Source organism: Phycodurus eques, chromosome 8, assembly GCF_024500275.1.
Source record: "Phycodurus eques isolate BA_2022a chromosome 8, UOR_Pequ_1.1, whole genome shotgun sequence".
NCBI lineage: Eukaryota > Metazoa > Chordata > Actinopteri > Syngnathiformes > Syngnathidae > Phycodurus > Phycodurus eques.
In genome coordinates, this window is record NC_084532.1 from 16,861,031 (window position 1) to 16,876,418 (window position 15,388).

General features: G+C 40.7%; 1 protein-coding gene across 1 annotated transcript; it reads right to left on the bottom strand.

Annotated features, from left to right (window-relative positions):
- Positions 1-9,913: 9,913 nt before the first annotated feature.
- Positions 9,914-14,267, bottom strand: mob3a (MOB kinase activator 3A). Its single transcript, XM_061683324.1, has 3 exons — positions 13,850-14,267; positions 11,617-11,819; positions 9,914-10,324 (listed from the first exon to the last, which is right to left on the bottom strand). Exons 1-3 carry the CDS (start codon positions 14,265-14,267, stop codon positions 10,295-10,297), a joined length of 651 nt encoding a protein of 216 aa, XP_061539308.1. The 3' UTR covers positions 9,914-10,294.
- Positions 14,268-15,388: the final 1,121 nt, after the last annotated feature.

Here is a 15,388-nt window from a genome sequence, read left to right on the forward strand (position 1 = left end):
TAATAATTCAACTTGGGAATTTATTTGATAACAAGTTGTAAGGGAGTGAGGAATATTAATGCAATTAATATTTGCTGTACATACATGAACATAGGACTTTTTGAGGTTATACACAAGGCGTTGTGGCACAAGAATACATCGTCACGTGGCGCTTAGTTACAGTTGTACTTACTGTTTCTCATTTTGTTGTATTTTTATGGCTTAGAAGTGCTTTTAATACAAATATTCACTGTAATTATGACATTCACGAACAGCATGCAATGAACTACACTGTGATTTGCACAACAGACTAAGACTGCGTTGTCATGTGGCACAAGACGGCACAATCTGTTACCGCCGTACGTACTGTTTTTCAGTTGATTGTTGTATAGCTCTGGGCTAGAACTGTTTTTCTTCCAAATATTTATTGTAATAATTAATTTAATACTACTACTGCGTTAGTGTAGGTCATTGTAGGCTAGTGATAGACTATGGTTACGTTGCGTCTGTAGGATAGGATCTCCGTTGTAGGCCGTGGACTCCATGTATTCTTTAGCAGTAATACTTATGTTCAACTATCCCAGAGAAATAATTATAGAAGAAGAAAGTAATATTTACCTCATCTGCTCATCAATTAATAGGAAATGCTCTGTCATGAGTTAGAGTGGATGTGATTTCTATGAAGTAACACCTCCCTGGGGGCTAAACAGCAAGGTCAGGGTTAGGGACAGTCCTTGCAACCCTCCTGCAAAGTGTGACAGTGCACACATGGCACATTTTGGAGGCTGATGATGAGGCCGTTTGAGACCCGGGTGGAAATGTTGTCTCATGCTTGTGATAATGAAAGAAATCCAAGAACCCTAATGATCCAGAAACATGCACCTTCTCGGCACATCCGCTAATTGTGACATGCCGGAGACATGACATACTCATGCTATATTCAGTTATGAAACACAAAGCGAATTTGATGAAAGGACATGTAGGATAGTATATTAGTTTGAGTGCATGTATATAGTAGAACCTCCAAAAGGTTCAACCAAAATATTCTGGGAAAAATATACCTCAGATCAGTGGCGGTTCTGGTGAGGGCAGTGTTCCCCCAGCACTGGGCTTGCCCGCCCTGTGGCCCTCCCTCCCCAAATCTACCCAAAATCAACCCAAAGGTGTTCTATTGGGTTGAGGCCAGTACTCTGTGTAGGCCAGTCAAGTTCATTCATACCAAATTCTCTCATTCGTGTCTTTATGGACCTTGCTTTGTGCACAGGTGCACAAACATGTTGGACCAGGAAAGGCTAATCCCCCAACTGTTTGACTGTTCAAAATCTCTGTCCAACCAAACTAAGGATTTATACTGATAGAACCGATATTTATTCATTAATTTATGAACTACTGATCCACACATTAGTTTACAGCATACACTACATTGTCAAAAATGTTCACTCACTTGCCTTGACTCACATATGATTTTAAGTGATATCCCACTCTTAATCCATATGGTTTAATATGATGTTGGGCTACCCTTTGGAGCTCTAACATCTTAAAGTTTTGTGTGTAGGCTTTCAACAAGGTTTAGGAGTACGTTTATGGGAATTTTTGCCCAGTCTTCCGAGAGCATATTTGTGAGGTCACACTCTGATGTTGAAAGAGAAGGCCTCGCTCAAGTTCGCCTATACCAAATTCTTTCATTCATGTCTTTACGGACCTTCCTTTGTGCACCAGTGCACAGATATGTTGGAAGAGGAAGGGGTAATCTCCAAACTGTTTGACTGTCCAAAATATCTGGGTATGCTGTAGCATTCATAGATCTTTTCACTGGAGCTCAGTGACTAATATTGTGGACATTTCCATATTTGTGTGAAAGGTTTGGAGATGGCCCCTTCCTGTTCCAACATGACTGTGCATCAGTGCACAAATCAAGGTTCATAAAGACATGGATGAGAGAGTTTGATGTGGATAAATTTAACTGGCCTGCACAATCCTGACCTCAACCCTATAGAACACTTTTGGATGAATTAGAGCGGAGACTGAGAGCCAGGCATTCTCGTCCAACATTAGTGTCTGTAACCTCACAAATGCGCTTCTGGAAAAATTTTCATAAATTCCCATAAACACGCTCCTAAATATTGAGGAAAGCCTTTCCAGAAGAGTTTAATCAGAATCAGAATCATCTTTATTTGCCAAGTATGTCCAAAACACACAAGGAATTTGTCTCCGGTAGTTGGAGCCGCTCTAGTAAGATGTTATAATTGCAGAGGGTGGACAAATATCATATTAAACTTGATGGATTAAGAATGGGATGTCACTTAAATTCACATCTGAGTCAAGGCAGGTGATGGAATCCTTTTGGCAATATAGTGTAATTCACAAATCAATAAATGAAAAGATATATCTATATTTCATGTTGGCATTACCATAAGCAACGGATAGAGATTGCTACATTATAACAACATTTTCAAACCAGCAATGGTAAGGAAATAAGCTATAGGAACAGTGGTAAAATATAGCACATGCCAACGGTGGTATAGAACAACTACACCAGCAACGGTAATAGACAATATACCAACAATGGTAAGGAAACAAGGAACAAACAATCACGAGTAAGACAGAGTACTGGAGAAAAGGTTTAAGACCCTCTCTCTATATACTGAGACCTGACCAGATGTTTATATAACAGTTTGAATCTATGAATATTTTGGCATTGTTTGTGTTGTATATCCAGAGAATTTCAAAATTTCACTCCGCACATACAGACACACAAAAAATATTGTTGAGTAGTTTGAACCTTTGGTGTATATATATATGGATTATATAATGTGTTTGTTTTGACCCAGTTATGTTGTATGCTTGTTCTGCTATGTGCCATACCCTTAAATGTGAACTTTTGTTCTGGTCTGCTGTGCATAACACATTGCATTGTTTATCAAGGGAGTTGCAGTTTAATCCATGTAAGGTTTGTTTTTAAGTAGTTTGCAGTCTTGTGACTGGAGGCTTCCTGCCTCTCCTCTCCGTTTCAGCCTCCACCCCTCCAACATCCACCCGTTTGGTGGCAAACATTACGCAAGCATATGGCCGACAGTCCCTCCCTCTCTTTCCTGCTGCACATGTTGTAGTTGAACGTTTTCGAAGAGACACAAAATCAGACGGCAAAGTGCAGGGGGTGGCACAGTGTCACTATCGGTCAAAAGGAAGCAGGGTGGGCCATCATAAAACGCTTCAGGTGACAACAATGTCGACTCTGATGGCCCTCAGAGGATCTTGGTCTTTCTTTTGACTCTGAGGGCATGCTTGAAATTTGGCATGGGAGCGGAGTGTCCCTTTTGTTGTTTTCCATACATCCTGTCAACATCATAACGCTGTATGTGAAGGATTGTCTGCAGTTAGTAGAACCAAAATATCAAGACATGCATGTGGGACTAGTAGCTTGCTATCTCACGATCCTAACATGCAATTTGCCTTGCAGAAATTGCACAGGTCCCAAATTAAGAGGGGTGTGTGCAGATGTTGGTGTTTGTCCAGCAAGAATGTTTCCTTTATGGTTGACTATCACTGAGTTTAGCTGCTACCTTTTAACAGATCGCTGGACCTGTCTTGAGAGATGTATTGACTACATTTTATATTTGAAGGTGGAGCCATTTGTAAGGCAAGGAAGCATATTTGGTAAATGTACAGTAAGTTGAAATGGACATTACATTCCTGACTAAAAGGCAATAGAACCATGTGATCTTTCTAAGCAACTCAGTGCAAAAAAGAGAATCCATCCATTTTCTATACTGCTTATCCTGTTCAAGGGTGCCATTTGACATTGAGGCAGATTATACTGTGGACTAATCGCAAATCAATCACACAACACCTATAGACAGACAATCACTCACACTCCAATTCACACTGTCACTGAGTGGGAATTGAACCCACACTGCCTGCACCAGAGTTGGGTGACTGACCGCAGAAAACGAATAGATGATAAGTCGATATGAAGCCTGAAATAAACATATTAAACAACTGTATCCTTATTTAAAATATCAATGATAATGATAAATTTTTTTAACGCAAAGGTCTTTTTTAAAATAGACGTATGGAATGGCATGGTGGACGACTGGTTAGAGCGTCTGCCTCAGAGTTCTGAGGACTGGGGTTCAATGTGGAGTTTGCATGTTCACCCCGTGCCTGCGTGAGTTTTCTGCGGGCACGCTGGTTTCCTCCCACATCCCAAAAAAACATGCATGGTAGGTTAATTGACAACTCTAAATTGCCCATAGGTGTGAATGTGAGTGCGAATGGTTGTTTGTTTGTATGTGCCCTGCGATTGGCTGGCAACCAGTTCAGGGTGTACCCCGCCTCCTGCCCGATGATAGCTGGGATAGGCTCCAGCACGCCCGCGGCCCTAGAAGCGGCTCAGAAAATGGATGGATGGCTGGATGGATGGAAGGATGGATGGATGGACGGACGGACGTATGAAATAGTGCAGTTGTGAGCACCTCTGCAGTTCTGAGGTTTGGGGTTTGAATTTGGGCTCTGGCCTTCCTGTGTGGAATCTTGATCTTCTGACTGTGCTTGCATGCGTTTTCATGGGGTACTATGGCTTCCTCCTAAATTCCAAAAATATGCATATTAGTTTCATAGGAGACTCTAAATTGTCCATAGGTGTGAATGTGAGCATGCAGGATTGTTTCTCTATATGGGCCTGCCATTTACTGGCGACCAGTTCAGGGTGTACCGTGCATCTTTGCAAAGGTCAGCTACAGGCATTAGCTCACCCTAATAAAGATTAGCGCTAAAACAAAATGGATGGACAGATAGATAAAAATACTGTTCCAAATATAAAATCATGGCGTCTAAAGAGCCCTGTGTGCATGTGCCACTGCATTCACATGTAGCACATACCAAGCGAGCCTAATAAAACTGCCAAAGATTGAGAAGATGAGCATACTAAAAGCAGCCAGTAGTAATGTATCACATTAAGCTGCATACCTTCCTTAAGTAGTCGTAAGGTCACCATGCTCTAAGGTGTGCTTTTTCCTAGAAGCAGTCCCCTGCAGAAATTTCGCAACAAAAAAAAAAAAGTTCTCAGGCAGGAAAACCTCCCCAAAAGTGATCAAGTTTGAGGTAGTTCTGCTAGAAAACAAACTAGAACCATTCTTGTTCTATACCACTTATCCTGGTCAGGGTCACGGTGAGGGAACATATCGGAGCGGACTTCAGGCAAAAAGGTCAACTACACCATGCACTGGTAGCCGGTCAATCGCAGGGGTAAATGCAGTATAGAGACTGTTTACGCTCGCATTCACACATCACTGAGTGGGAACGCAACCCATTCTGCCTGCTCTGAAGGCAGGCAAGTGAACCACGACAATGAACTAAGTCTTTATAATTAGAAAAACATGGGAGGTTTGTAAATAATATGTTTTCTTCCAACTTTGTCCCAGTGTACTCAGAGGAATTTTTTTTCTACGTTTTGCATTTCAAGCTTGTTATATAAGTGTTCAACAAAGCTCTTTCAAATGAATCCTGTCCTAAATTCCTCGAAGGTCTTCTGCGAAGAGCATAAACATGACTTCTTTTTTTCCTTTCAAACAAATTCACCCCGCCTTTGCACAGCATTTCATTGGCTTTCCAGGGGTGAAACCGTTAGGGTGTGTACATTTTCCACACTGCTGTGCTAAGTCACAGAACCGACCAAAACTTTTCTCTTATGTGCAAATACTGACACTGTGCCACCAAAACAACAACTAGGAGAGGAACTGGACGCACTTTGGTGTGATTGGTGGCCAGAAGTTCTTCCCATTTGTCCAAGGCCTCTGGCCAGCACTTGCCCTCATGTCTTGCGAAATTCACAGCACAGCCAGGGGCGGAACGAACACAACGCAACACACACACACGCACACACATCAGACAGGAGAAGGGGACAGCGTGCACGAGACAATCCCAGCAAGGCTCATCTCGCACGTAGCATGCGTAAACTCGCAGGAGTCTATTGAATAGAGCACAGAGAGGATCGGGTTGCTGCAGGCATTGAGGTCCCTGGAATGGTTGATGTTATTGTAACACGCAGTTACGTCATGTGGATTTGTGTGAATTTAAATCAAGACGTCAATGCTGTATATTTGTTTAAACCAGGGGTTCACAAACTGGGGTCCGGGGGCACACGTGGGCTCCTCGAGCCATAGCAAGGGGGTCTGCAAATAATTTGCAATTATGTTGTGTCATTATATATTTTTTAAGTGCCCTCCATATGGGGGCCGGCAACGCCATTAAAACAAACATACTAAACCAATTACAGTGAACCCTGCCTATTCGCCGTTCAGCATTAGCAAATTCGCCTATGGAATTTCTTTGGGCAAAAAACTATCCTTGGTTCATTCCTTCATTTTCCGTACCGCTTATCCTCACTAGGGTCGCGGGCGTGCAGGAACCTATCCCAGCTATCTTCGGGAGAGAGGTGGGGTAGAGCCAGAATTGGTCTCTAGACAATCGCAGGGCACATATAAGCAAACAAGCATTCCCACTCAAATTCACGCCTACGGGCAATTTATTCTCTGATAATATAGTATGAAAAAAAAAGTATTACTTTGGCACCATCTGGCGGTGTACTGGTGCCAAGCACCCATGTTGAAATGAGGCGAGGAGCTTCATTTTGTAAAGGCATAGTTGTCTAACAGAAAAATAGTGCTTTGCCCCGGGCCCCGACATTTGGTTTTCAAGGGGCATCACCAAAGCCTATTTGGGTGTTTATTTGATTACGGGCCTTGATGTAAAATCTAAAGCAAAAATATATTTAAATAGATTTTTTCAATAACCAGCAGTGGGCAAGCCTAATTATAAGTGTTGTCTAAAATTTCATGTTAATATTAGTATGTTTTGACATTATTTTGAGCAGTTTCATGGTGGTATTTTACAGTTTTCACCCTGTCCCTAGCGTAGGGTTTGGATATATGAAGCTCTATCGTTCTACTAAAAAATGCTAAAACGGTGGAACTTTTACCATAAATTCCTTAAAATATAATAGAATTAATGATTTCTCAACATGTATACAAAACATTACAAATTCTGTCTTTTATTTTTACTAAAATATGTTTGTCCCTTAAAGTTGCTGTCATTACTGCTACATTGACCATTTTCAGATCAATAAAGTTGATTACAAATCTGATTCTTTAATTCCGTGTGTCATTTTGTCTTGTCACTCAAGCAAATGCTCGAGCAGAGAGAAGTCAGACATTTTGATAACTGGATAACTTTTCCTCATTTGTACCCTTAAGTCACATCCTATTTGTATTGCATGTCATTACCAAACGACTTGTAGTGTTAATACGTTTAAAGATTTTCCTGTAAAAACTCGACAATCATATAAAAATGTTGTACAGAACTAGCTAGCTAAAAGAACATTTTAAGATCACGCTACCAGCATAGCACAGTTAGCTAAAAACTTTAGCTAAAAATGTCATTACCATAACATGTCATCACATAGTGCAGTGTGGTGGTGATGAAAAAAAAAAAACTAAAATCCAAAGTGCCCAAAATCAAATAAACACCCATTTGGCCCCGAGGCAGTAACCGTTGCACGCCACCGGTGCGCGGGTCATTAAAAAGACAAAGTACTCGTCAAATAACGTTTCTCCAAACCTGTTTGTTACTTCAGGTAGTTAATTATCACCATAATCTATGTCTAAGAGTCTTTATTTCCCTGGATGTTTTTTTACTGACATATTTGGATTGAACTATTACTATATCTGTAAGGTAACAAATATTGTTGCAAATGTGGCTGTTATTTTCAGCGTGATTCGCTTTCCAAATGGCACCACAAACACTGAATTATGACTGCTATGTGTCAGCATTTCCTCGCTTGTGCTTGTGTACAAGATCCCATCCAATTATTGACGTCACTCACATCTAAATCCAGCCCAAAGCAGCAAAGTTGTCCTCCAGCGTGTTCCTTGACTTGATGTTGTTGACGCAGTCCTACAAAACCGGGTCCATTTCCAAGCAGCAAGCGCCGCCCCCCAGGATGCACCGCGGACTGCCCTGGTTATTACATAAACTCTTGAGTAGACTCATTAACCCGAGTCAGGCAACGCCCAATTCCCTCGCTTCGTTCTTGCCTCCTATTGGCACACAGGGATTCAGGACGACTTTACTGTACAGCTCAGTGCATTCCGGCATCTGGTGCCACCTAGTGTCCCCTTGGGAAAAACAAAACAAAACAGTCGTCCCGTGTTTGGCAGCAGTTTTTGTCATGTGAGGCTCAAATCTCGTGTGGGAGGAGTTGGGAATGTGCAACATGCGTCAGCAGATCTGACACCTGAGAAACTGCCTGCTGCTGGTGGAGGCCAAGCATGTACAAAATCCTAACCTGATAAGGTTACACTCACTCTATTTTTAGTTCTCTTTTTAATGTATGCATGTTTTCTACGAAAACCCAAGACAAAAGAAACAGTTACAATGTCATTATATACAGGTGCATCTCAATTAGGGATGCAAATTTTCAAAGAAAGATGGAAACTTTCCATGGGAATAAACAGCAATTCAAGGGAATAAACAAGAATATTCCTGGGATTTACAAAACGGAAGCTTGGCTCTTAATAAGGAACTTAAATATATTTGTGGAAAATGTTTTTTTTTTTTCATAATCCAGACTACCATTTTCAGGCAAATTGCTACCTTGACATATTAGTTTTTTGAAATACAAACAGTCATTTGGTAGATTTTTAAAAAATGTTATGCTTTGTGTTGCAAGCCATAATTAGAGGTACTGAACAAGCAAGTTTCGGATATGCTGCCGCTTGACTGATGGAGCAATTCAAGAGCCTGTAAAATGAATTCAGAGACGTGTTTTCAAATACACTGTAGATGTTTGAAGATAATTGCTGGAAACTACAAAAATGGAAATATTTTTCACAATTTCAGTTTTCCATTTTTTTTCTTTTTTTTTTTTTTTACCATTTCCAAAATTTATCATATGTAAGGGATATTTTCCACTATTTTTTCCACGTCACAATATATATATATTCTATGTTAATCTGAGATTATTGTCATGGCCAGTGAACTATAAAAGAAATAGACTCCGATCAGTGACACTTTTTTTTGTACCAAGGCCTTCAGAAAGGGGGCAGGATGTGCATTGCCGAGCACCCGTTTTTTCTTTTTTTTTTTAAATGACATTTTTGGACCAAAACAAATTCATGTTTAAAGTAATGAAGCTAGTTTTTGTTTCATTAGCTGGGATAGGCTCCAGCATGCCCGCAACTCTAGTGAGGATAAGCGGTATGGAAAATGGATGGATGAATATTTCATTAATATAGGGTTATAGCTCCCACAGGCAATCGTCCTTTCTCGTTTTTTTTTTTTTTTTTTTGGGGTGGGAGGGGGGGGGGGGTTGGGGGGACGTGAAACAGCCACACAATCATCAATTACACCAAAAATCCACTTAACACATTCACTGCCATTGACGGCTTTAGAAGTCAAATATCCATGTTAACTGGGAAGGCTGGCAGTGAATGAGTTAAGGCCCAAAACTGTATGAGGCTAACACAAGGCATTGCCACACGGCACCCATAAACCATGTGATGTAGATTTAGTCAATGTGAAGCCTTGCGGTGAGTTCAGTGTACAGACCCGTTTTCTACAGCTTCGAGGAAAATAATATAAACAGAGACTCCCCTGTAACGTTTTTTTGTTTTAAATATATAAATTGTGCTTTTTCAGTGGTGAAAAACAGCTAAATTATACCATTTCAATAGATTGGTGAGCTTTTTGCTTAGCTGTGATAGGGTCAAAAGTAAGCAGTATCATTGTAGGGCAGATGTGTAATATTGCACTTGTCTTAAATCTTAATGATTCAGCAAATGTACATACTTTTATGGTCGGCGAGTTTTCTTCATTTACAGATTAGTGTCGGTAAAACAAGGAGTTAAAAGTAAACCAAGAAAATAAGACAAATAGCTTTATACAGTTTGGAATAGAGTAGGAACTTTTAATGCAACAACAAAATGATCATACAGCTGTACAGTAAGAAATCACAGAGTTTTTGGATAGGAAAAAGCAAAAGCATGCTGGAATGATCTGAAATTCAAATAAAAACAACATAGACCTTTTAATACTTACTCTGATACAAATGTTTTCTATGTTCCACTTAAAAGTTGAGCTCCTCGGTTAAAACCCACAGTCTGTAGCTAAAATAGATTACAGTACTTAAATATAAAAATAGACTCTTTGTGAATGTATTTGTCATTTAAGATCTCAACTGCAGTTTCGCCCCCTCCTCCCCCTCGATGGACGGATGGGATTGTCCGGTGTGTGTGTCCACAGACCAGCTTGGCCCCCCTCAGTGGCACATCCGAGAGGTCATCTCTTTCTGTGGAGAACACACAAAGCACATGTACAAAGCTCCAGTGAGATACAGCAGAAAACATAACCGTGGCACCATCTAGATGTAAATACCATGAAATAAAAGCTGGGATTCTAAACTTTTGTCTCATATTCATCTTTTGATCTGAAACCCAAATGTCTTCAGTATACAACAAAAACAAAGGAATTGACCTTGCCGTTCCAATACTTTTGGAGGGGACTGTACATCAAATTAGACGCACAAGTTGGAGCCAGAGACTTTCGCATCTCACATACGAACGTCAAGTCATAAGGACTGTTTTAACATAAAGGAAAAAGGACAAGTGTTTCTTTTTAAATTGAAAACTCCCCTTTAAATATAATGGTTTATCCTTTCAGTATGGTCAAATACATGTTAACAACACTTTTTTTTACTCACTGCTTGCTTCTTTAATTACATGAGTGGTGTCCTGCTCGGTCCAGCCAGACCTGGATTTGAATCCACACACATCCCTCTACATTGGTTATGAGTCGACTGTGGTAACCGCTAGGTTAAAAGTCCGAGCTGCTACCCTGCAGGCCAGCTCATTCTTGAGGCATCGGGGAAGTGAGGTTCAGGTACGTAATCAAATGGCTCAAAGAGGTGGTCTCAGCTCAAGTTGCTTGACAAGGGTCTGAGTTTGCTGCACGTGTGCACAGAAAATTCTGACAAATCACTCTGAATTACATCGTTTGAAAACTCAAGATTATGACCTCTGCAAAGTTTGCAGTTTAATTTGTGGTGTGGCTCAGGCCAAGGAAGAAACCATAAATAATAAAAAAAAAAAACAAGTAACAGTTTATAAAATGTATTCAATCCATTTATTAGTTAAGTCTTCACTGCACATTCATTCATCTAATGCTTTATTCCATTCTAGTGCATCTAACTATCTGTAAGATTTTAATTGTTACCTTAATAGATATTACACTGTTTTTGATAGCATAGTTTTTGGTATACAGTATTTACACTTTCAACTGGAGTGGTACCTTGACTTACGAGGGCTCCAATTTACAATTTTTTTGAACTACAAGCCGTTGTTTGGTTGCTTTTTTTGCTTTGTGTTGTAAGCCAAAATTTCAATTACGAGTGAGCTTCAGAAACGCTGCCGCTCAAATGAAGCAGGCAGTGTAGTGACACTCCACCCATAAGAGGTTTTCTCTACAAAAATAATCTGTTCATTTATCTGTTTTTAGATAAGTTGTGTATAAATAAACACATTTGAAACAAGGTTTCAGTCTGTTTTTGTTGTCATGTGACCTGCTGCTGTCCTTTCAACTTACCAGAGGCTCCAGCTCCTTGTGGTCGGTGAGGTTGAACTCTGTGACAAAGTAATAGAAATGCTTGTAGCAGGTATTGACATGAGCCTCTGCCCCCATTTGGCTGACGCGGTCAAAGTGGTGAATGTAGACGTGGACAAACACCCGGAATAGGCGGGATAAAATCTTCTTAGCCACCTGCATGAAGGTCTTAGGGAACGGAGTACCTTGAGGTCAAACAAATGGAGATATGAATTGACAGAATGTGGATGAGAATATTTGACAAAAGATTTCTATATTTTGCGTAATCACACTGACTGTCCTTGTTGCCACAGGTAGCCAGCAGAAACGCTGTGTGATTTATTTAGGAAGTCCTTTTCTCCCACCGATCCAATATCATCTCTGGAATCTTTTCCAGGGGGCGTGAGTGTCAGAGTCGTCCCCGCCCCCTTATAAACGCCTGCTGTACATTGTGTGAACTAATTTATAAATCCTTGGCTTGCATGTCTCTTTGGTGACTAAAATGCAAAGCCACAACAATGCACACCTTTTCACAAATAGAGAATGAGAACGCCATGCCGACAGGACAGCGGCAGCAATGAAATGAATGTAGCCTTGTAAATTTCTCAAACATTTGGCTTATCTGAGTGAAGAACTGCATCTCTCACTCATCTTATCTTCTATCAATTTTTGCAGAAATACTTTGTCCATTTAAAGACATTTTGGGAATTATTAATTTATTGAATATTTTTTATAAATTAATTTTAAAAAGGTTTTGTGCCCATTGACCAAGCAAACGAGAAATTTGTCATCCTGTGATGAACAACACGCACGCAACCTGTTTGTACAGGTAATGTTTTGTGTAACATTGAACACATTTTGAACTGTCTTACAAGCATAAAAAAAAAGATAACCCGTCAATGGTAAAACTCAGCTTAACAAGTGATGCACAAGGTGACGGGACATAGTTTGAATTCGCATAACTACCAATTTATGTCACTGTCTTCTGTGAATTCACGTAACTACCAATTTTTGTCATTGTCTTCTGAGGAGGAGCTTTTTAACTTACAGTAATCGTATCATCAAATCATCCAGGGAGAACAAGGCGCTTCCCCGGCTGTGGCCGCTTATGGTACACCCTTTGGCGGCCGCAGAAGCGCATTGTCCCGCTGACTTTAAAGGAGGCAAAATTGTCCTGGCGGTGCGAAATATGGTCATATCACTCGAAGGCTGCTTCTCTGCAGCCCGTGAGACCGTTTGCAATCTCCGTCGCTGGAAATTCTCCTCTCCCCGCTTACGGGCCATGAAAGAAGGCAGACATTTGATTGACAGCGAAAGAGGCAGGATTTGAGAGCACTTAGTGACACGCCCACAGCATCTGCAAGCTGGACCACAGCCGCTTATGGTACACCCTTTGGCGGCCGCAGAAGCGCATTGTCCCGCTGACTTTAAAGGAGGCAAAATTGTCCTGGCGGTGCGAAATATGGTCATATCACTCGAAGGCTGCTTCTCTGCAGCCCGTGAGACCGTTTGCAATCTCCGTCGCTGGAAATTCTCCTCTCCCCGCTTACGGGCCATGAAAGAAGGCAGACATTTGATTGACAGTGAAAGAGGCAGGATTTGAGAGCACTTAGTGACACGCCCACAGCATCTGCAAGCTGGAAGAATGTCTCACTTCTTGACCATTTTGAAGCCTGATTTCACATATTTTGCGATTTTATCCATTCATTTATTGTCATGCTTGTTAACAAGACTGTTTTCTGTGATGTGTCAAATTTACAATGTTTTTTTTGGGTGTTATTGTTTTGGTTGCTCTTTTAAGACCTTTAATTAAAATTATTATTGGGAACATCCATCCATCCATTTTCTGAGCCGCTTATCCTCACTAGGGTCGCGGGCGTGCTGGAGCCTATCCCAGCTGTCATCGGGCAGGAGGCGGGGTACACCCTGAACTGGTTGCCAGCCAATCGCAGGGCACATACAAACAGACAACCATTCGCACTCACAGTCACAGCTACGGGCAATTTAGAGTCTCCAATTAATGCATGTTTTTGGGATGTGGGAGGAAACCGGAGTGCCCGGAGAAAACCCACGCAGGCACGGGGAGAACATGCAAACTCCACACAGTTGTGAACAAAAATAAAATTTTGTAATCTAACAATCATCTTATTTAATGCTCTTAAATTGCAAACATTGTAATAGACACATTTTCTAATTCTGGACCTTAAGACCAACTGCAGCTCGTTTTGACACTTACCGACATTGGTGGGGAAGATGTTTTCATTGTTGATCTGTACCTCGATCCAGTCCATAAGCAGGCTCATGTATTTGGGGGCCGACAACGCGGTGGGCCTCTTGTACTTGTGTTCATCTTGCCAGCGATATTCGTACTTGGGCCCGCCAGACATTACGGGGCAGGTCTGGTCGGTGCAGGAGTCGCTGATGGTACCGTAGATGAGGTTGATGCGGTTGAAAAAGTCGACGACATGGACAGCAACCCAGTCGTTGAGGTCCTCCCCGTGGGGAAGCTGCACGGCCTGCTTTAGGTCCAAGCCAGCGTTCAGAGAGGCCTGAGCCTTCTTGTGCAGCTCAAAGCGCTGCGTGCCGGGCTCAAACTTGCGCTTGGGCCGGAATGTCCTGTCTTTGTTGAATACTTGTTTCAGGGCCATGGACATGGTTGCGCGCAGAGATCCCGGGAAGATTAGCTTTCTACGTGTTGGGTGAATTAATAACTGTTATACTTGAAGCAGTCAAAAGATGGTGTTCACGAACTGTGCAGTTATGTAATGGCTGGCTTTGGGGGTATTTGTTTCCGTTCTGTAAGGAGAGGAAAGCGAAAGAAAGGATGGGTTTGTTAGCCAAGCAAATTCAGTGGTTCTCAAAATGTGTGTGGTACCAGTAGCACTAGGTATGTGGGCTCCCTCTCGTGGCACACAGAAGAATCACTAAATTCAATACAAAATACATAAATTAAAAACATAAAATACTAATCAAACATACTGGAACGAATGAAAATATATTTTATATGTATGTAGGTTTCTTTATTATTAAACTACTATGTGCAAAACTTATGTATATATATATATTTTTTTGTTTCTATATTAACAGGTTAATGTTTGAACTGCATAATGTTACAACAATACAATAATATCTAACTACAATTTAGGAATAAAACCTCTGCCTCGTTTTTTCATTAAAACTTATCACGGTTCATTCTTGGCAGTCCCGTTATATCGCATATTTATTTGGGTATGTTATTACAGTTATATTTTTCATAATGTTTGTACGAGATATTTTTCACATTTGTACAAGATTTGTGTCATCTTATGCTCTTGCTGTAATGTCTTGCACTGTATTATATGCGTTTGCATTATTTTAAAAGTGTGTTTAAAGAACATAAAACAAAAATCTAAGAGCTGTAAATGCTATAAAAACATGCCCAGGATATATTTAAATATGGTACTTCTATTTCGCAGATTTCACTTATTGTGGAGGCTGCCTGGAACGAAACCCCCACAATAGAAGGGGGATTACTGTACAAAAGTATTAGTCTAATTTTGGTCATGATGGTGGTACTTGGAGAGCAAAGTATTGTTTTTTAGGGTGCTACTTGGAGAAAAAAGTGTGAGAACTACTGTTTTAGATCATTTCCAACAATAAGAAATTCAAAGGAACAAACATTTTAATATATATTAGACATATTGTGTAGAGCACATTAGAGTGCTGCGAGAGATCAGAGGTGCCGTGAGAAATTATTAATTTCCAATATATCTTTGTTCATCTATGCCAGCAACAA

Bases quoted from the DNA above. Each gene is read 5' to 3' on its own strand.
- mob3a (XM_061683324.1), bottom strand. From the start codon at position 14,267: ATGTCCATGGCCCTGAAACAAGTATTCAACAAAGACAGGACATTCCGG. The intron at 11,820-13,849 runs GTAAGTGTCAAA...TTTGACCTCAAG, and splicing joins CATCTTCCCCACCAATGTCG to GTACTCCGTTCCCTAAGACC. The intron at 10,325-11,616 runs GTAAGTTGAAAG...TGTTCTCCACAG, and splicing joins ACAAGGAGCTGGAGCCTCTG to AAAGAGATGACCTCTCGGAT.